Source organism: Gossypium hirsutum, chromosome D09 (genome assembly GCF_007990345.1).
Source record: "Gossypium hirsutum isolate 1008001.06 chromosome D09, Gossypium_hirsutum_v2.1, whole genome shotgun sequence".
In the NCBI taxonomy this organism is placed as follows: domain Eukaryota; kingdom Viridiplantae; phylum Streptophyta; class Magnoliopsida; order Malvales; family Malvaceae; genus Gossypium; species Gossypium hirsutum.
In genome coordinates, this window is record NC_053445.1 from 1,456,619 (window position 1) to 1,479,423 (window position 22,805).

General features: G+C 32.2%; 2 protein-coding genes across 4 annotated transcripts; one reads left to right on the forward strand and one right to left on the reverse strand.

Moving 5' to 3' along the window:
• Nucleotides 1-994: 994 nt before the first annotated feature.
• On the reverse strand, nt 995-1,990 carry LOC107931333 (protein DOG1-like 3). Its single transcript, XM_016863198.2, has one exon. It carries the CDS (start codon nt 1,895-1,897, stop codon nt 1,118-1,120), a length of 780 nt encoding a protein of 259 aa, XP_016718687.1. The 5' UTR covers nt 1,898-1,990; the 3' UTR covers nt 995-1,117.
• A 10,566-nt stretch (nt 1,991-12,556) lies between these two features.
• Nucleotides 12,557-19,318, forward strand: LOC107931351 (CBS domain-containing protein CBSCBSPB3). 3 transcript variants are annotated; one of them, XM_016863230.2, is made up of 14 exons: nt 12,557-12,917; nt 13,005-13,173; nt 13,269-13,401; nt 14,118-14,270; nt 15,177-15,255; nt 15,362-15,475; nt 15,640-15,706; nt 16,448-16,553; nt 16,632-16,690; nt 17,189-17,298; nt 17,376-17,509; nt 17,749-17,831; nt 17,952-18,041; nt 18,811-19,318. In XM_016863230.2, the coding sequence occupies exons 1-14, from the start codon at nt 12,802-12,804 to the stop codon at nt 18,982-18,984; spliced, it is 1,587 nt and encodes a 528-aa protein (XP_016718719.2). In that variant the 5' UTR covers nt 12,557-12,801; the 3' UTR covers nt 18,985-19,318. The 3 variants fall into 3 exon arrangements, with proteins under 3 accessions (XP_016718719.2, XP_016718718.2, XP_016718720.2); XM_016863229.2 differs by having other exon boundaries at nt 12,605-12,917; nt 14,118-14,276; XM_016863231.2 differs by having other exon boundaries at nt 12,605-12,917; nt 14,118-14,264.
• The last annotated feature ends 3,487 nt before the right edge of the window (nt 19,319-22,805 follow it).

Genomic DNA, 22,805 nt, shown 5'->3' on the forward strand with positions numbered 1-22,805 from the left:
CCAAATCAGAGACGCACATTAGTTATGCAAAACTTGACGTTGAATGTTTAAAAAATTAATAAAAAGTAGAATCAGATATTCTAAAAAGGAGCAGAACGAGGAAGTGTGGATATCGTTATTACCGTACATAAGTTTGTCCAACTTTGATCTAGCTCCACGCATAAATGCTCGGTAAGAATCTAAAGAATTAAATTTCACTTACGTTATACTAATTGGATTGATGAAACTGGTTACATAATCAATTTTCAGATAAAAAATTCTAGAAAATTAATAAAAAATAAAAATATCATAACAATCAATTCAATCTTAACAATAAAATTAAATATTTAAATTAGCTTTAATAAGGGGAATTCAGAAATTCTTTTAGAAGGGTTGGAAATTAAATTTAGTTTTTTTCATAGATAAAAATATAAGTTGATTATGTATTAATTTATGATTTTATCATTTTTAACGGGTCTAAAGAATAACTTTTTTATTTTGGGGGTTAAAGCGAGACTTTACTATATATTAATTTATAATTTCTTTATTTATAAAAAGAATGAATTGAATTTTTTTTTATTTTGGGTCATTATATATTAATTTATAATTTATTTTATTCATAAAAGGAATAAGTTTTTTACATGTGCCTGCCCCTCATATTCGTCATTGACTTTAACTAAATTGTAACAGATTTACCCATTTTTCGATTATATAATATTAATCGAACCGTTATATCTATTGGTTTTCAACTCAATTAATTTATATGTTTAACTTTAACATCACCGTTTAGATAAATTTAAAAATAAGATATAGAATAAATGGGAGACGGGAGAAAAGCAAATATTAATGTTACATAACCAAGAGAAGTACATTGTAAGCAAATAAATGGTCATGGTTTTGAATAGTAAAAACAATTGAAGAAGAAAAAGATGGTAGCTAGGTCTGATTTTTGGCACTTGTGCAGGAAAACAGAAAAATATTATATTAGTTTCTTTATATTTTATAAATTTAAAAACAAGTAAATGATTGAATTACGTTTTACCCAAAAATAATAAAAATTCCATTTTATCTTTTAAACATTATAAAAAAAATTAAAAAAAAAAACAGCCCCAAAAATATTTTGGGCGATTAGCCCCTGTTAGGATGGTTGATGGTGCTTATGGTCTATCCGCTTGCCCCATTCATGAATCCTAAGATGCAGCTCAGCAGCAGCTATGAAAAAATGCACGCTTTGGATGGGATTCAATATGTGAATCACGGTTTTCAATGTCCTGAATCTAAGATCATCAGCCCTTAGTAAAATCTCCTTCAATCCTTCCTCTTTTGATTCCATGGCTGACTCAACTTTATCCTTTTCAACATCAACACCATCTTCATCCCCTTTCCTCATCATTTCAGACACTAAATGAGATAACTCAACCATAGACGAGTCAGCTACCGATTCTTGATGCTTTGCCATCTTTTCACTTATCTCTTTCTCTTCCCTAATGGTCTTGGTCTGTAACTCGTTGATCTTCGACAGCTGAGTTGGTGAAAGATCACCCAAATCACCCCTTCCCATTCCACGAATTAACTCGTCGAGTTGGTCTTCTAGTTGCATCCCTGATTTTGAGTAAAGCAAGTGAAAAGCTATACTGGGTCGCCACCCACCGATCCAAAGAAAAGCATCTTCAAACTTGCTGATCCATGAAGGTGATAACATGGCTAACACATCCTGTTTACCCCATTTGGCTTTGGCTTTATAGTAATGTTCATAATGGTCCAATACCCTTTGGACGAGACACCGTAGACTCTGCTCATCGACACTGCTTTGTTGCCGGGATGCAGCAACCAGTTCTCGAAGATGTTGGTTTTGTTCCACCAACCAGCGCTCGAAGAAGTTGTTGAAAGTGTCTGGATTTTGGTTGCCTGAATCCATGTAGGTGGCACTACCACTGCTAGGTAGTACAGAAATGGCTGAATAAACAAAGTAAGCAGTTCCCCTTTATCAGTCTGGGGACAGGCTATTAATACTAATTGTATATCAGACTAGAGACAGCCAAAGTTGGGATATTTTTTATAACTAAATGTTGAGATGGGTAAATTACACCCAAAGTCACTAGACTATTAATAAGTTTATGTTTTGGTTATTCAACTTCAGAAAGTTACAAAATGATCACTTTACTATTCGAAAATTTTCATATAAGTCACTCGATTGTTAAAATAACTTCTGTATAGCCTTCTTGGTTCACATCGCCTGCGCCAATTGAAAGCTCTCATTTTTGTTCTCTTTTACAATTTATTTTTTTCATAAAACATCTTTAAACGTTAAAAATCTGGAAACTAAAATCTAAATAGCTTTTTTCTCCAATCTTTGACTTTGATCATCAGATCAAATTTGGATCTAAGATATACTCTTCTACTCGTAAATAGATATTGATATCAATAATCGAATTGTCACTTGAAGTTCACTAGTTAGGCTTTAAAAGAAAAAACATAACAGTCCGGTGACTTAAATAAAATTTTTTAAATAATTTAGTGATTATTTTGTAATATTTTAAAATTTAATGATCAAAATATAAATTTACTAATAATTTAGTGATTTTAAACCTAATTTACCTATGTTTGAGATTTGGTTCAATGCACCCAAGGACAGTATTTTACAGCTGACAACATGAGGTTTAGTTAAGGAAACAACTATAATGTGAATAGTTTGTTGCTTTGGTCATCAATTTATTGGATTTAGAAAGGATAGGGACAAGTAGGGAGATTTCTTAGAAAGCAAGCACTTAAAAAGTTCTGTACATCAAAGTGAACCAATGAGAGTAGGAGTTTGATATCATTGGGGGCAGCAGCTTTTGGATAGTGCATGTGACTTCTCGTATATATCTGACTAAAAACGTTGAATGCCAATAAAACAAGAAACAATTTGCTTTGTTTGTAACTTGCAACTTCGATTCCTCTGCACCATCAAATGCCTATTGTCATACATTTGTTGGATTTTATGATATCGTACTTCATTACAAAGCAACTGATGTATTGATAGTGGATAAATTTTATGTATTATTAATAAATAATGGTATCACATTTCGTTATTAAATTAAATGAATAATATAGAGGATGTAAAATTAAATATTAATAATTTTAGTTAAATATAATTAAATATTATTTATAATTATTATTAAATAAATATTAATAATTATCGGATTTAAGGTCATACGTTTAGAGTTTAAAATTTAAGAGTTTTGAATTTTAGGTTTTGAATTTAGAATTTAGAGTTTTAGCATTTATTTATGATGAACTATTATTTAATTATGTTCAATTAAAATTATTAATATTTATTTTTAAATCTCCGCTATTTTCTTATTTTATTTAATGATGAAGAATCGTGTTATTATTCAACGATAGTGCATTAAATTTAAGCATCGACAGTGCATCGAATATTCTCTTAGATGGAAAATGTTTTGTTTTAGGGTTAATATATTCGGATGTATCTGAACTTAGCAAATTGTACCTATTTGGTACTTAAATATTTTTTGGACCTAATTGGTACCTAAACTTGAAAACTGTAAGCCAACTTGGTACTATGTTTTAATCACGTGTCAAAATGTGAGGTTGCCACGTATCACAATGCTATTGGTTATTAGCGCCACGCCAACATGTTTTAACAGTGTTAGTCGGGTACCTAAGAAAAGTACCAAGTTGACTTACGGTTTCCAAGTTTACGTATGAGTTAAGTCCAAAAAAAAGTTTAGGTAAAGTTCAGGTACCTCCACACACACACACACACACATATATATATATTAACCCTTTCTTTTACTATCTTTCTATACTTATATTATGTAATTGACTAAGCTGATGCCATGAGTTAAACAGGCATCCAATTGAGTTGGATAATGATGAAAACATCTTTATTTTACGAAGTAAATTATATTATTTTGAGGACACTTTTGTCATTTTATATCTTTTATTGAAAAATAGAAAAAATATACATGCAAAATAATATTTGAACCCAAATGTCTATAGTTTTCAACATTTATAATTTACATAAATCTGTTTTTCACCCACAACGTGGGTGTGCCATAATCTAGTTATATATTAACATTTCGATTAAGTTGGTGTCACTTATCAACCTAGTCCCAACTCAGTATGAAATTGTCAAAAGGTTATTCCTCTTGCAAATCAACTAACATTATTTTGAGGATATTTGGCTTTTTATATTTTGACAATTCTAGAAAAATAAATACAAACAATGAGAATTATGAGATTTGAACTCTAAACATCATAATCTTCACTAGATTAACTTTACCATTTCAATCAAAATCACATTTAGTTTTTTATATCAATTTTTTTTTATAAATTTGTTACAATAATGCTTTCACTGTATGTGTGCCATAATCTAATTTTAAATATAAATAATAGTATTAATAAATTACAACTAACTATTTTATGATATCTATTTATACTATTATTAACTCTCTAAATGAGTTTGGATTCCGTAGTGAAAGTATTGAAATCAAATTATAAAATAAATAATATATTATTAGGATTATTGTAACACCTCATACCCAGTCTGATTGTCGAACTTGAGCTAAGGAATGTCACATTAGCCACTAAAGTGACTATCCATTAACACCCAACCTATCATCCATCACACCTCAATATAAAACATGTAATATATGTTTAAGATATTTTCATGCTGCGAAATATCATGTAGGTACTTACTTCAAACACTTAACCAAATCTTATTTAGTCACAGTTCGCAAACAAATAAGGGTTCACATGAATAATAAGTAAGAGTTCACTTATACACAAGCAAAGTTTCACATAAAGGTCCACCTATTGTCTACTAGAGGTGCTCATGGGTCGGGTCGGGCCCAGAAAAAAATTTCGGCCCGGCCCGAAATATGGGCCTAGAATTTTGCCCAGGCCCGGCCCGGGAAAAAATTCATAAGCCCGGGCCCGGCCCTGCCCGGCCCATTTTTTAAATAAATACTAAAAATTTATTTTAAAAATTAAAAAAAATATTTTAAAAATATTTTAAAATTAAAAAAATTTAAAAAAATTTAAAAAGTATTTTAAAAATATTTTAAAATTAAAAAATTTTAAAAAAAATATTTTAAAAGTATTTTAAAAATAAAAAAATAAAAAAATTTATTATATTCGGGCCTGGCCGGGCCCAGGCCAAAAAAGTGGTGCCCGAGGCCCGGCCCGTTTTTTAATCGGGCCTGATTTTTTTGCCCAAGCCCATATTTCGGGCCTATATTTTTACCCAAACCCTCCCATATTTCGGGCGGGCCGTCGGGCCAGGCCAGGCCGCCCGGCCCATGAGCACCTCTACTGTCTACTAGGGGTTTGCTTGTCTAGGCTTTGATACAAGATGGGTGGAACTTTTATGCATTGCATATTATTGGTTTCGTACTCTGTAATGGTTAATGGTGAGGCCAATGAAGTATTTATTCCTAGTAGAGGATTACGGCAAGGAGATCCTCTGAGTTCGTATTTATTTTTAATATGTACAGAGGGTTTTTCACCTTACTAAAGATTGCAAAGTAGGATGGCATAATGAAGGGAGTAAAGGTGTGTAGAGGGAGTCCATCAGTGACGCATCTTTTCTTTGCCGATGACAGTATTGTTTTTGGTGAGGCTACAAAAGGGGAGGCAGGTAATTAAGGATATTCTTGTAAAGTGTAAAACGGCTTCGAGTCAGAAAATTAATTTGGATAAGTCTGTCATTTTCTTTAGCTCGAATTTGGAGGATCATGGTTGCAGGATCATGGTTGCAATCAGATTGTGAACAATTTAGGGGTGCAAAGATCTTTCAACATGGAACAATATTTGGGATTACCAACTCTAATAGGTCGAAGTAAGAAAGAAGCTTTTTCACAGATTTGCAATAAGATGAGACGAAAGATTGATAATTGGAGTATTCATTTTCTTTCGCAGGGAGGAAAGGAGATTTTTCATAAAGGTTGTGTTTCAAGCTTTACCCACTTACTCTATGTCTTGTTTTCTTCTACCCAAAACCCTTTGCCATGATGTTGAACAAATCTTGAATCGATTTTGGTGGCAGAAAAGTGCAAATTATAGAGGGATGCATTGGAGTCGATGGGCTGATTTGTGTAAACCGAAGGCTGGATGGGGTATGGGGTTTCATGATTTATACAAGTTTAATATTGCCTTGCTTGCGAAGCAATGGTGGCATTTTTTAGTTAAATCTGATATGTTGGCTGCTCATATTTTTAAATCCAAATACTATCCTAGTATTACCTTTTGGAATGCTCAGTTGGGAACTGGCCCATCATATGTGTGGAGAAGCATTTTCGTAGCAAGAAAACTTATGGAGAACGAAGTGGGTTGGAGTGTGGGCTCTGGTATGAACATATCGATCTGGAGGGATAGTTGGCTTCTTAGTTGGGCTGGAGGAAGAATACAGAATACTTTGGTTAATAATTTTATTAACAAGGTAGCATATCTTATAGACACAAACACAAAAACATGGAATATGGAGTTAATTACCAGCGTGTTTAATGTAAAAGACGCTGTAGCAATTAAATGCATCCTGCTATCTCATTCAATTGATGAAGCTAGACTTACTTGGAAAGATGACAAATGTAACCTCCTAAACCCGACCTAGACGTTATGGCTAGATTAAGAAGGCTACATTAGCCACCAAAATGGCTAAACTAACTTACGTTACTTTTGAAGACTTTAAATAAGCTCATTTTAGAGAAAATCGTAGTTGTACTTTGAGTTAGCTTAAAAGCATTCATTTATTAGGTCGTGTATGCTTAGGATTCATTTTATTGTTGACAGTGTTGTTTTGAAAAAACCGTTTGCTTGTCGTTCTTCTTTTTTAAAAAAACTTAAAGTTAAACTAATGCAGCGAAAAAACCATTTTTCAAGTCATTTTGGAAAATTAGTTGCCTTATTGATTTGTTTTTCAAAAACAGTTCCTTTGCAATGTAGTAGAAACTAGGGAACAATATCAAATTTTCCTTAAGCCTAATATCATGCATTATTCGATTATTATGCTTGAGTAATCTTTGCATGCAAAAATCCCCAAAAGAAAAGTTACCAAGCCACAGACCATAAATAATTAAAAATTACAAGCCAAAACTAATAAAGACTTAATAATACTTAATTAAAAAGTAATAATTCGAGGTTCAAGTTTATTTTTTGAGTGCCGAGTCCAGTCCTAATTTTGAGGTTTACCTAAAAAGTTAAACACTATTGGGGGGTGAGCTTATGAAAAGCTCAGTGTGAGCCAAATAATTATTTAAACGGGCAAAAAAATCAAATACAGTGAAACATATTAGCATTAACAGAAGAAAACAGAACTATCATAGGTATTTCATGTCATTACATAGCCATTATCAAATTGATGTCAAACGGTGTATGGGCATAGGTCATCATTTATTCGAGTAACAATCATTAATTTCAATACCATTCAATACAAAAAAATACAATGCGTAGCATAAATCAATAACATTCGAATATGCCGTGCACATGATGCAATGCAAAAAGGTTCCTACCCATACCATCTACTACACACCACGAGTTCCCCAGAACCTGTTAAAACCACCAAATAAACAATAATGCAAAAAATCTGTTGGATATCAAATAGTGCGATACAATCGCCAATAACATATAATATGCGATAAAATCACCAATCCCCTCGATGCTCCAGGTGCAGTGCACTGACTACGAATAATACGGACCTAATATTCCATCGGTACTCCACAGAACTGCTCCATCAACCACAAAATCCCAACCCAATGCATATGCAATATGTCACACAATCTCATACATAATCATATCTCAATACTTTTCACATTCATTTGACATGCTCAACATGTCCTCAATAATCACATACTTTCAGTAAATGGAAACAGTGTTCTAATCTTTCAAATTACCATTGTGTTGGTATCAATCAATATCGTTCAATTTCACATACTTTACGGATTTTCATTGTGCATAAATAACACCCTTTTCAGTACACAATATAACAAATATCTCACGCATTTAAATCATATATAAGTTTAATATCTCAACACATTATATCATTCAGTCAAACATTCTCATAACTCATAACTCATAACTCAAATATGCAATTACAAACTCAATCAAGCATCCATACTATCAAACTAGCAATTTTGCCAACATGTCAATCTTTTAAGGCTCGAAACATACCTGGTCCGGCCACTCACAAAATCAATAATTTGGCTATTAAGACAATCCAATCAGCAAGCTAATTTATCATATATAACATGATATTTAACATTTTCAAACAATTTTATGAGTTTGGGACACACACATTATTTTTTGCTTCATTGCAGCACACTAGCGAATCTTCCAATTTTCCTTAATAATTCCTTAAACGAACCTAAACCAAAATTTAGTATGAATTCAATCAATTTACAATTAAACCAGCCCCCAAACAACCACTTATGAGTTCAAACCAATCGTTGAAATTATAACTATTTTATGAATCCAAACTAGTTAGATTCCTTACACTGTATCGATGCAAACCGTACGCGTATAATCATTTTTCGCCTTTACAGATGGTTTGGGGCATTTGGGTCAGCACCTAATTCAATAATATACTGGAAAATTAGTAGCTAATTAATGATTAAATTCCTTCATTTAATCAAATCATAACCTCTACCCAACAACTATGTCAAAATAACAAACTAGTTACCCTTAATTGCACTTACGCTTCATGATTTGTGGGATCCGAATGGCTAATCGGTCAAGAATGTTTTTCCCTAATTGAAATGGGTTTAAAAGCTGATTAGGAGGGTTCAAGAAATCAAATTAATGCTGGAAAAATATAAGCAAGAACCAAGACACAAAACAACCCCCTTTCTTGCACATAGGCGTACGCACCACCACCCATGGTGGCCAAAACTGGGGTTGAATTTTAAAACGGTTTGAGGTCTCATTAAATTTTGGAAAAATACCTTTGAAATCATTTAAAATTCCCCAAATTCCAGTTTTGGAAATTTATGTTTTTAATGGATAATTTTAATTAAGAAATTTAAGAAAGAAGAGACCTTACCCAAGCTAGTCGAGAGAAACGACAATGACACTTTCTTGACAATGTTCCGGATTGATCTTGGAGTTCAAGATTTTAGATTTGGGGCTAATTTTAATGAGGAAAAATGACAGCAATATGGTGGAGAATATGTTAACAAATCTTGTGGCAAAAAGAAAAAGGAAAAACAAAAGTGAAAGAGACGGTAAAACTAGGTGTAGGCAACGACAATAATGGAGGAAAGGAAAAAAAATAAAATCAAAGAGAAGGAGAGGAACAGCTAGGGCAATGAGGAGGAGAATTAAAGGTTGATTATTAGTAAAAATAATAATATTTATACCTAGGTTAACTAGGCTTCGATAAGCCACACATTAAAATAAGGGGTTTTTGTCAAAAAATTAAATTATTTACATGGAAAGGGAATTGAAGTTAGGACCTTAAGGATAAATTCACTAATGTTTAACCATCAAACTAATAACTCATTCTTGATATAATTTGAAATATTTATTTTAAAAAATTAAGGCATGATTACTCTCTCTCGATTCACAAACCCAATTCTACTAACCCCGATTTTTGGGATGTTACAACTCAGGAGAGTATTTTGTTAGGAGTGGATACAAGACTCTCAACAAACAAACTGACCCTAATACTACTGCTCAAAACATGAGCGCACTTTACAAAAAGCTATGGGTTTTAAACATCCCTTCAAAGATTAAGATTGCTACATGGAAATTCTTAAACAATTTTATCCCTAAAGCCTACAACCTTTACAATCGAAGAATTTTCTCTTCTCCTATCTAAGGGTGAGCAAAACTCGATTCGACTCGAAAAAATCGAAAAAAAATCGAATTTTGAGTTAAACGAATCGAGTTATTCAAGTTATTCGGATCAACTCAAATTTGTCTACAAATTTCGAGTTCGAATCGAGTTGAGTTTTCGAATTTGAATAACTCGAATAATTCGAATAACTCGAATAATTCGAATAATTCGAATATCAAACTATAATATTTTACATTTTTACCCCAAACTCTCAAACCTTTTTACTTTTCCTTCAAAACTTTTACTCTTTCCCACTTTCCCCCCAAAACTTTTACTCCCCCCTCCCAACCCTCCAATCTACCCAAAATCCATTTCCCACCAAAATTTTACTCTCCCATTTACTTTTTCTCAAAATTTTACTCCCAAAACCCCTCAAAACCTTTTATTTTCCCCCAAAATTTTTACTCCCTCCCACTTTTCCCCTAAAACTTTTATTCCCTTCCCATCCCACCTCTCATCTACCCCAAACCCTCCCCCCTCCAATTTTTTTAATATTTTCCCTCCAAAATTTTACTCCCCCTATTTACTTTTCCTCAAACTTTTATTCCCCAAAACTTTTTATTTTCCCCCTAAATTTTTACTTCTCACCCTCTACTCTCAAATAAAAAATCAAAATTATCCAAAAAAAATCTCTAAACATAAACAGTAATAATTTTATTTATATCTACTATTTATATTATTAAATTAAATTTCACATTTTATATTATTTATATTATTGAATTATTAATTATGCCATAAAATATTCGTGTTAAAATTTATATTGGTATCAATTTCACATTTTATTTTTAAAATAACTTTTATTAAAAAATCATATTTTCACATTTAATTTATTTTTTAATTCCAAAATACATAGTGACAAGAATCTGAAGATAATTGAAACAACTAAGCAAGCAAAGAAGCTAACCAGTATATAAAAATTAATAAATAAATTATGAGGTGATGAAAATAAAAAATTTGATTAAGGTGGACAAATTTTATTACGATGGGTGATAGTGGTTACAAGGACCCAAAATTATTTTTTAAAATTTAACTCGAACAAATATATTCAATTCGATTCGAATTCCATCTCACTCGACTCGATTCGAGAAAACTTCAAATAAAGTTAGGATGATAAAATGAGATTCGAAAACTTAATTAACTCGAAAAATTTTTATTCGATTCGATCGAATGCTCACCCGTACTCCTATTTGTCTACGATTTGGGTTGCTGCTAGAATCTATGCTACATGTAATGACAGTTTGTGGTCCTGCAGTAGAGGTATGGAACAAATTGGGACTTAGTTGGGTATTAACCCCTCAGTATGATAATTTTTGGGATTGGTTTGAATATATTCTACAGAAGAATTGTTATATTACCTATGGTAGAATAATAATGCTATGGTCCCTTTGGTTTGCTCGCAATAAATTTTTCATGGAAAGAAAAAGGCAAACAATTCAAGATATCAATTCAAAAATTCAGTGTTTCATGCAAGCGATAGAGCTTGTGAACATGAAGTTATTGGATAAACCAAGACCTACTACAATGAAATGGTTTCCCCTGAACGATTTGAAGGTAAAAGTTAATTTTGATGCGGCGTTCAAACCTCAAAATCGTGAATCATGTTTGGGGTTTGTAATCCAGGATAATCAGGTGTTAGTCATGGGAAATGGAGTGGTGGTAAACGGCCATGTAGTGGATGCTTTCTTGGCGGAAGCCTTAACATGTCTCCAAGTGCTGGGTTTTTCGATAAAAATGGGTTTTCAGGAGGTGGTAATGAAGGGGGATTCAGGAACAATCGTAGTAAAGATCCAAAAAGGACTTGAGATAGATCTGAGATTAGGACCTATATTGAGGAAATTAAAATGAAGGCCCTAGTTTTCAATTTTATTTCTTTTCAACACAAAAATCGGGAATCAAATGCAGTTGCTCATAAGCTTGCACAAATAGGTTTCAACTTTGAAAGCCCTTAATTTTGGGTAGAGAACGTACCTGGAGAAGCAACGGATCTGGTAGAATGGGACCGACGGTGGATGTTTGATTCTGGTTTGTCTGCAGCAGTGCATTTATCTATCAGAAGAACGAAATTTCGTAGAAAGACAATTGATGCTAAGTTTTGTTCTCAAGGGAAGCTAGATGGGTTTTCTTTGTTGTGTTTTGAATCGCCCTTCCGTTTTGATCGAGGCTCTTCATTTACTTTTCTTGTCTTTAAGAGTTATGCTTTTCATGTGTTAATTTTGTTGTTTATAGTTGGATCTCCACATGTGGCTGTGAGAATGCTAGGTGTGGATGGGTGTTTTGTTTTGTTTTAATATTATAATAAGAAGCCTTAATATTTTACTCAAAAGGAATTCATTTACATAATTACACTAATCAAAATTCATGTATCAAATTACACATTTATATATATAAAAAACTAAGTTTATATGAGGATTACTAATAAAAAAAGGGAATACTATCATACAAAATATTTACTTATTTATTGTGTCTAAGATTTACTTAAAGTGGAATATTAGCTTTGGTATGATATTAGTATGACATAGGTTCAAATTATGTGATTAATTGTTTTTAATTGTTATTATATCAATTAAAATTATGCACAATTGGTCAGAGATATTAATTATGTGATTAATTGTTTTTAATTGTTATTTTCAAAATTATTTTTTTTGAAAGGTAATAATTTACTTAATTTTAAAAATCTTTAAAAAAAGAAAATTGTTTTCAAATAAAGAAAATCATATATTTTGAACTTGAGAAAAATAGGTTGCCTTAAAAAATACTTTTTGAAAAAATAAAATAAAATCATGGTGGTGAAGCCCTGAAACCGGCCACGAGGGATGAGAAAGGGAGTGGTCAAACAGAAATGACCACTTAATTTCCTATTCTCTGATAACCTCTCTTTCTCTATCTATCTATCTATCTATCTATCTATCTATCTATCTATCAATTCATCTTCAGAAAACTTATTTTGATTCAATTTAGATATCGAGAACAAACAAAAATTTGTGGAAATGAGCAGCCAGACGGTGCCTCCGGCGTCAACAACCCGCCGGGATTCTCAAAAAAGAAGATCAAATAGCACTAAGAAGTCTCATTCCTTCAACCATGCCAAGCCCATGTCTCCTTCGTTAGTTTCCTTTTTTTTTTCTTATCTGTGAATATTATTACATTTTGAAGTATGAATTTACCCAATGACCTTGTTTCATTTTGTTAGTTCCATCCCTGGTGAGAGGACGGTGAAAAAGCTGAGGTTATCCAAAGCCCTCACCATCCCGGAAGGAACCACTGTGTCTGAGGCTTGTAGGCGGATGGCAGCCCGTCGTGTCAATGCTGTGTTGCTCACCGATTCTAATGCCTTACTCTCCGGGATCGTTACTGACAAGGTACTTTTTTTCCTTCTTTATTTGGCTTGCCTCATTGTTTTTTTATAACCATGTTAATATATATATATATATATATATATATGTATCATCGCCAGGACGTTGCCACTCGAGTAATAGGGGAAGGGTTGAAGCCAGAGCAGACAGTTGTATCTAAGATCATGACGCCTAGTCCAATTTTTGTTTCGGCAGACTCTTTGGCCATTGAGGCACTTCAGAAGATGGTTCAAGGTAGTTGAGTATGTTATGTTCGGCACATAACCCAATTGTTTTTTTAAAATGTTTTTTTAGAAATAATTGGTTATATTCCAATTGTGTTGGACGAAAAAACCTGTTATATTGTTGATTTTTTACGGTATTTGGAAGGAACTTTGATATGTTTGTAAAGTTTAAATGGTGATTGTATGTTCATGTGCTGAAGCTCGTTGGTAGCTAATTGCATGTGAGAAAGATACAAGACAAAACCAAGATTTGTTGTCGAATTTATATTTTCATGCAGTGTCTTGTTATAGCTGGTTTGACGGGTTAGGTTGGGAATTATCTGTTACCATCAAACGTTAGGCTTTGATTTAACCCTTGACAGAAGTGGATGTTTTATATAATGGGCAGAACTTGAGGTGACTGTTGGGATTTAGTAAATTTATTATTATTTTCTGATAAGTATTTTTGTCATAGCCTTCAATTATAAGTAAGTCTTACAGTTTTAAGGAGTCCTTAACAATCACTTTGTAAGGTTTTATGTTGTCCATGGTCGTTTGTTAATTTCACTTTGTCAGGGAACTACTGTAGAATTTCTCTAATTAATGGTAGAACTGCGAATCATTGACTTGATACATGCCACAGTTACACTAAGGTTTATTACAAATTTACAATAGCAGAATCGTTATTAAACTTTTAGTGCTAGTGTACACACATGTAAGTCATCTCATTCAATGGTTCTTTGACAGGAAAATTCAGGCATCTCCCTGTTGTGGAAAATGGTGAAGTCATTGCCATGTTGGATATTACAAAATGCCTTTATGATGCTATCTCAAGAATGGAGAAGGCTGTTGAGCAAGGAAATGCAATTGCCTCTTCAGTGGACCAAAATGGAAGTAAAGGTTCTGGTTGGTTAATTTGTTTTCTTTGGGATTGAAGGCTATAACATTCTAATGATTCAATGCTACTACATGCATATATTTGAGAAGCTCTTCATATTGTCTCTGTTGTTCCAGCAATATTTATCTTCTGGAGAAAATAGAGAATAGAGAGGGAGAGAGGAAGGAGTGATTGGAAGAAAGAGACATGTAATTCAATGAGATTTTGTGCTTTTAGATGTGATATCAACAGTAATGCTGAGAAGATGATGTGGTGAAAGTAGATAACTAATAAACATGTCTTGGGTAGTTGGTTTTAACCCCTTTTCTTTTCTCATAAACTAAAATTGGTTACGAGCATGTAAGGTACCTTTATGAAAAGTTATGGCCTTCAATGTGCATGGATAAAATAGTGCTTATCCTAGTTGTTTAAGGCCTTTGGTGAAATCATTTATCTATTTTTTTTTCTGAGGGGGTTTTGGGTCGAACAACAGTACACTTCTTCTATTTTCAGTGTAGAGACAAGTCTTGACTTGTCAGAAATCCTGTGTTTGACATCTGTCTCTATTGTCACAACAATTGTGTCCATGTTTGTAATATAACATTCATAGGATTTACCTTTTGAGTGAGGAAATTATTTGTTAAAGTTTTGTAGGTATCATACTGAATAGCAGTTTGTTGGTATTCCTAATTTATATATCAAGAGAGAAGGGCATGATTTAAATCGTTCAAATTAAAACTTTATAATTTCAGTTTCCTTGCTATTATATTTCTTTATACTTATAGAGATTAAGGAAGGTTCATATTTATTAGCAATATATCTTTGAACAAGACATGTGATCAAGCATATAGATTACTGCTCTTACCATACAGACTGAAACCTGTGATTTCTTGGTTGACATTTTGTTTTGTTTGTCATGTTCTTTTCAGCATCACATGCCTTCATGGAAACTTTGAGGGAGCGGATGTTCAAGCCATCCTTGTCTAGAATCATTGCTGAAAATTCAGAGTAACTTTTTATCTCAGCTGTCTGATGTGTCGAAATGCAATTTTCTATTAGTCATGCTCTTTTTATTATTTTCTTTACCAGCCCTTGTACCTTCTTCCTTTTTCAGTGTTGCAGTTGTTTCATCATCAGACCCTGTCTGTGTTGCTGCAAAAAAGATGAGGGACTTGCGGGTTAATTCAGTTGTTACAGTTACAGGGAACAAAATTCAGGGGATACTAACGTAACACCTTCTTACTCTTTACAATACTTTCATGAATTCATTAGTATTAGTTTTTGAGATCTTTTGCACTATTACATGTATTTAGTGTGGATTTAAAGGTCTGTTTTGAGTCATTTGACATATATTGTGATTTCTTATGGTTTCTTTAATGCTATGAACTGCAGTTCAAAGGATATCCTTATGCGAGTTGTGGCACAAAACCTGTCTCCTGAACTTACTCCGGTGGAAAAGGTTCAGTTCTTGATTTTTTTTTTGATGTACAGTATAGTCTTCGTTATTTACCCTCCACTGATGTTTACAGGAGATATTAACCTTCATTTGAAATTGTGTGTATATTAAACTGAGCTTTAACTCTATTGTGCATATGTACATTGGTAAATAATATATGCTTAGCATTTATATAAAATTCTTGTGCTTGACAATTTTCATAAATAGTTTTGTTATCTGTGGAGTAATATCTTGATATTGTTTTCAAGAGTATTCCAGTGGTTATCCTTTGTTTCTTTACATATATGTTGTAATAGTGGCTATCCAGAATTTAATTGCATGTTTTCAGTAACCTCTTTTTAGTGGTGTCTGAGTTTTGATTGTTAATTGTAGTTACTCCTATAGCTTTACTTTGGACAGTTACAGTGGTTTATGTTGCATGGAATGATTAAATTAATTTGGAACATGAAAACTTTTTGGTTCTTTTAAGTTCTAATTCTTTCGAAAGGATCAGTTACATATATATTGCATCTCAACTTTGCTTAATTGTATTGCTGGAATGGAATGGAATGTGCAATTTATATCATGTATTTTTTACACAAGATGGGTCCAGGATTTAAGTGCAAATTTTTTTAGCGTAAATGGTTTCTGGTTCCAAATTTTTTATGCTTTCTTTTTTGATAAAAAACTTTTGATACTTTCGTTTTTGATGAATAAGCTTTTGATACTTGTTATAACCAGACTAATGTTTTCTTTATCTTATAGGTGATGACACCCAACCCTGAATGTGTGACAGTAGAAACAACAATCCTTGACGCACTGCATTTAATGCATGATGGAAAGTTTTTACATCTTCCTGTTCTAGACAAAGGTGAGCTTTGGTCTTTTTATATAGTTTTAGAATCACAGTTCTTTCTTGTTGATATGCACGGAAATGGCTGTTAAGCAGATGGAAATGTTGCTGCTTGTTTGGATGTTCTGGATATAACTCATGCAGCAATTTCTATGGTATGCATGATGCGATTTTTATGTATTTCAGACTCTTATTTATTTTGTGTTTGTGAATTGTATATTTAGGCAATTGCTTTTAGGCTAAGGGGAAGATTATTTACTTAGGGTTTATTTCATTGTTGCCCTTTCGTTTTCCCATCTCCTTTTTTGCTTCATAAATGTTTCTAAAAAGGAAGATAAGAATCTATTAGAAAATTAACCAATAACTAGAATCTAACCCCAACACTCGCATAAGTATTCTATATAGAAGTAAAAATGCTTTTTTTCTCCGAAATATATAATTATGGTTTTCAATTATCCAAAAAGAATTATTTTTCTTGAAGTGCTTTTTTAATTCCTAAAAGCAAATAGCAAAAGAAAAAACAAAACAGAGCCTCGATAAACCAGGTTTATATTTACTGTGATCCATGAATTTCCTTTCAACCCATATGAGAAAAGAGCAAGAATCACATTCTCACTATTTTTTCTTTTGTTTTCAAAATTTTTTACTTTAAGGTTGAAAGTAGCTCTGGAGTTGCTCTTAATGAAGTGTCAAGCACAATGATGCAAAAATTCTGGGATTCTGCCCTTGCTTTAGATCCGCCAGGTGATTATGACACACACAGGTATTACTCATTCTGCCTCATTTATGATCCAAACCTGTTTATACTGTGGAATTAACCGTACAGAGTGTTCATTTCAGTGAAATGTCTGCAGTCATGGCATTGGATGGTGCAGATACTGGAAAACTATCACCCCATCATTCCCTTGGCCACGGGAACTCATTTTCTTTCAAATTTGAGGATCTTAAGGGTCGTCTACATCGATTCAGTTTTGGTATGTAACACTGTATGTCAAGCTGCTTTCAGCGGAAAATTATCTGAATTTATATAAATACGTCATTTCATACCTAGAAGCAACAATGAACTGATACCTGGACTTCTGTATTGAAAACAAAGAAATATTCTATAGGCTATAGCTGAATATTAAGCAACCATGTTGAAGGCTTTGCTAGTATTTTTTCTCCATTATGTTGTATGCTTTCAAAAGCATCATACTTGTATTTTGTTCTTCAGGTACTGAGAATTTAAACGAGCTTTTATCAGCTGTAATGCAAAGAACTGCTTCCAGTAATGATAATAGACATCCTCAGCTTTTGGTTAGTTGTTGGGTTTATTTATTTATTTTGTACTTCCCGTGGTTTTTTCAAATTTTCTTGTTTGTTTTCATTCATACATTGATTCTTTTCTTTATTTTTTTTCTCTTGTTTTTTATTTAGTATAAAGATGATGAAGGTGACAAGGTTCTACTCACCAATGATACTGATCTTGTTGCTGCGGTTAACAGTGCTAGATCCATAGGAAAGAAGGTATCGCATTGTTTGTATTAGACTATTGCTTCCCTCTTGTTTGACCATCCTATTTATTTTCTGTTGTTGGTTTCCTCTTGTTTTCACTTCACTAAGGCTTTGGTTGGTAGAGTGGAAAGAAAATTGGAAAGCTGAAAATTTAAAGGGGTAGAAAAATAGAAAGATGGAAAAGATCTTTTTTTTCCACGGATGTGCTTGGTAGGAAATATGGAAAAATGAAAAATAAAGTAATTTTCTTTCCATCCATTGCTTGGTAGAGTTGAAAAATTAAATGAAAGACAATAAAACATTTGAAAAATGCATAATTTTGAACTAATATACACTTCTCTTCCATTTTCTCTCCTCATAATTCCAATTTGAAAGGATTGATTTTTATGCATTAGGATGAAAAATGATCATGTCTCCTATTTTCTTTCAAATAAAGCACTCTCAAAATTTGTTTTCTTTTCACTTTTCCGCTCTCTCCTTCCATTTCTCCACTTTTCCACCTGACTAAGCCCACCCTAAAAGATTATTATTTGTATAAAAACTTAATTAGTTTTCATATTATTTACTCGAAGTAACAAGACAAGTTCATGAACCCAGCTTTGTGAGTTATTTCATCTCACACATCAGAAATTTGCTGAAGCTGGTGTTGGGAGTAGCCTGGTGCGGTTTTCAAAGTAGGCACAAGATAAAAGGAAAAAAAAAATTAAATGTTGATAAGAGAAATGAGGAGTATGCTGCTGATATATTATTCTAAATTTATAATTGTCTTCCTTTGGCACAGGTGTTAAGATTGCATCTGGATTTTTCCGAGTCAGCTGAGCAATTACAATCAGAACCAATTGCAAGTGCCAAGAGAAGCAGCGCAGGGGTACCTTTGCACTTGGGTTTATTGGCAGGTACTGTTGTCCTGACCAGCATCGGCGTACTTGTCTACTTAAAGCGTTCAGAATTGTGAGGTTATGCTAATTTATCTACCAAAAACAACATAATATGAATCGTAGCATTGATTAATTAGGCAAGGCAATGAAAGTTAATCGGGGGTAGAAGGTACGAACTTAAGTTCTTTATACAGTCCACAGAAATCATTTTTGTTCCACTTGTATGTAACTCAGAATCTATGAAGGAAAAGCACTTGTTAGGGTATTTGAGCATCATTGTATACTATTTTGACATTCTTTCAGTGACTCAATGAAGCACTGCCATGTACATATGTATGGATGCTTAAGTATTCCATGCTTCAGTTATCTGAGGGCAAATTCTGAAAGATGTGCGGTGGAGATTTATTCTGATCTACTTTTCGCAAGAAACACAAATTTTCTTCATATTTAGGGCGTGGCTGACATTGCTGATAGATGTAAGTTTGAGTATGTTGGTAAGGCATCGTGAACTGTTGGGTTAAATAAAACAATATATTTTGTTTCCACAATTATGTAAAGAATTTATTGGTTTGTCCATTTTGGACATTTGTTATGTTGGGTGAGCCGTTATTAGTTAGAAGAAAATTGTGTAGTGTAGACTATTGGTTTTTATATTGGGATCGGTGAGGTTATCGGTCTAATCAGTTTAATTAAAAAATTATTAAAATTAAAAAAAAACCTTAGTTCAGTTGGTCCGTATTGATTTTTGGTCTAATTGGTTCGAAGTTACTTTTTAGATTAGTATATTGATTGGTCTTGTTTGGTTCAAACAACATACAACATTGGTATAGAAGTTTAAGCTTTTTAATTACAATAGAAGTTAAGATTGACACAAATGCAATACACTACAAAAGATTTATGGCACATTAAAAGTCTACGTAACAAAAATATGTATTATCAATTTGTATAAAAATTAATTGATGCTTTGGTTATAACTGGTAATGTTAAATGTTTATTATGTATAATATTTCAATGTTTAAATCTTATGATCAATTTTTTTTTGTTATGTATAAAAAGTAAAAAAAGCATTCTTATTAAAAATATAAATTAATTTGTATATAAGAAGATAAATTATTAATTTCACGTTAAGTTAGTTATGTTGGAAAAAAATGGTTAAGAAAATAGAGTTTACAGTTACAGTGGAAGTTTTATTTTTATTTTCAAAACTGAGACCTTTTATAATATTTAGAGTAATAACCCTAAACAGGAATAATACATATGCTTTGTGCGGGACAAATTCAGTCAATCTTGGCTTTCAATCGAACGGGCTTCTTTGTTATCTTCGTACCACGAATTGTGTCAAATGTGGGCTCAAGCAATACAAACCAAAACACAGAAAAGAAAATGATTCACTTACTTTCTAACAGAATAACGGTATTTCATTAGTGTCAAGCCTTGTTTTTAGGGCAACCGATGCTTTTTATTTATAGAGAGAAGTACGAGAATTCTGGTTGCACAAGCCCTTGATAAATAATATTATTTAAACAGAAAACACAATTCCACTCTAAATGAGATAGGGGCAACATATGTTTGATCTTGTGCCACTTAGTATATTTGTTTATGTATACTTGTATTTTTTAAATAAATTAGTTTAATAAAATATTCATTAATTACATTAATATCATTTGCATATTGTCTTTAATATTTTTGCATGCAAAGCAAAAAGAAAGCAAATATTGACTCACTGGTTATTTAATGTTTAACTAATACTAAGAAGTATTACATGGTCATATCGTAATACGAAAAGACAAATTGTATTAGTAGAAATACCTAAACAAGTCCTTAGTCTAATCTGAAATGAGAAAATTGATAGAAAGACTAATATGTCGTCTATCAAGTCCAATTGGGAAGGTGTTTTTTCTTAAGCATCAAAGCGAATGACTCCTAGAAGATAGTGGTATAAATGTGAATGAATGGACTAACAGTACATCGGACAGAACCCAAGTTGAATAAATCCTAGATCCATTTATAGATTTATTCACCTGTGATATTTAGTGTGAGATACCTTAATCCTACGTGGATGATGGACTATGTATGCGTGACTTGTATACTTTGATGTAAGTAAAAACCTACAACAATGGAATTCATGGCCCGAGACATGGGTAAATGATATCCTCTCATTGACATTACATGGTTGATGAAAAGTAAACATGGTCATGGGTCTTTTGTCTTTGTGATGAATGACTTAATTACTATTCAGTAGTAATTGACTTTTCATGAAGGAAGATTTCATGATTACCATGAGATAAATAGAATCATATTGAGAGAATGGATTTTATCCCAAAGAGATTAAGGATATCCTATAAGGGTAGCACACTTATGACAAGGTTATAGGACGAGCAATGAGTAGTTGCTTTTGTAATGGTATGTCGTTAGGGAGAGCTTAGTCATGATACTATAGTGGAATGAGTTCGTGACTATATGAGTTTATAATTAATAGGTGAAAATTCATAAATTAATTATAAATCATTTGAGCACATTATTGTAAGTTCAAATGAACTTAGGATATCCTTGGATATCCTTGATCATCCACTCAGGATTTAGGTATGTTACACTATGAACGTCACAAGTGAATAAATCCATGCACGAATTCAGGATCTATTCTACTTGGATTATGAACGTCACAAGTGAATAAATCCATGCACGAATTCAGGATCTATTCTACTTGGGTTCTGCCCGATGTATTGTCAGTCCAGTCAGTCACATCTATGTCTCTATCTTTTGGGAGTTATTCGCTCTAATACCCAAGACAAAACATCTCCCCAATTGGACTTGATAAATAACATATTAGTCTTTCAATTGGTTTTCTCATTTCCAATTAGACTAAGGACATGTTTAGGTTCGTCTACTAATACAAGTTGTCTTTCTGTATTACGATCCGACCATGTAATACCACTTAGTATTAGTTAAAGATTAGACAACGAATGAGCAGCATTTTCTTCCATTTTTCTTTGCATGCAAAAATCATGTGAGGACAATTATACAAAGTATATTAATGAAATTAATGAAATTGCTTTATTAACCAATTTGTTCGAAAAAATTGCAAGTGTACTTAGATGGAAATACTACACTTAGGGTATTGTTGTTCTGCTTGAAAATATTTAGAATTTGTTTTCTAAAGGTCTGTTTGTTTGACTGAAAATTGTTTCCGAAAAATGATTTTTGGAAAATGACTTACTTTTCTAGAAAAAACTAGTATTTTCTGGTGTTTGGATGAATCTGTGTAAAATATTTTCTATTGTTTGACAGATTTCCTTAAAATATTTCATAAAAATTGTTTAAATGAAAGAAACATATATTTGAGAATTTCTTGTCCTTTCATTGTTTAATTGATTTTATTTTATATCTATTAAATTTATATTTTACATTTTTTTCATATATTGTAATGATTTATTTATAAATAAATACATCAAATTAAATATATAATAGTACCTAATTATGAAGCTAGAATATTAACAATCATAAATTGAAAATAACCAAAGAGAATAGATGATTCCTAATTGTGTTATAAGAAAAACAATGATTGAATAATAATAAATTAGCTTCCAAGCCACAATTAGTACTACAAATTAATAATATTATCCAAGTGCATAATTAATAATACACTACATGATAACTACAATATTGTCAAAGTGCATAATTGTTCAAGTTCATTATTAGTATTACACTATATAATTAGTACTACACCATATTAAAGCATCAATATCTTCAATCTTGAAAAAATTTTTGAAGCCAAATTTTTCGATGCTTCGTAATTTTATCCAAGAAAGCTTTGGCCTTGGATTCATGACCTACAAGATAATCAAATACACTACATAGGAAGTTGTCATAAAATCCTTCCACCTCCATTCTACAGTAA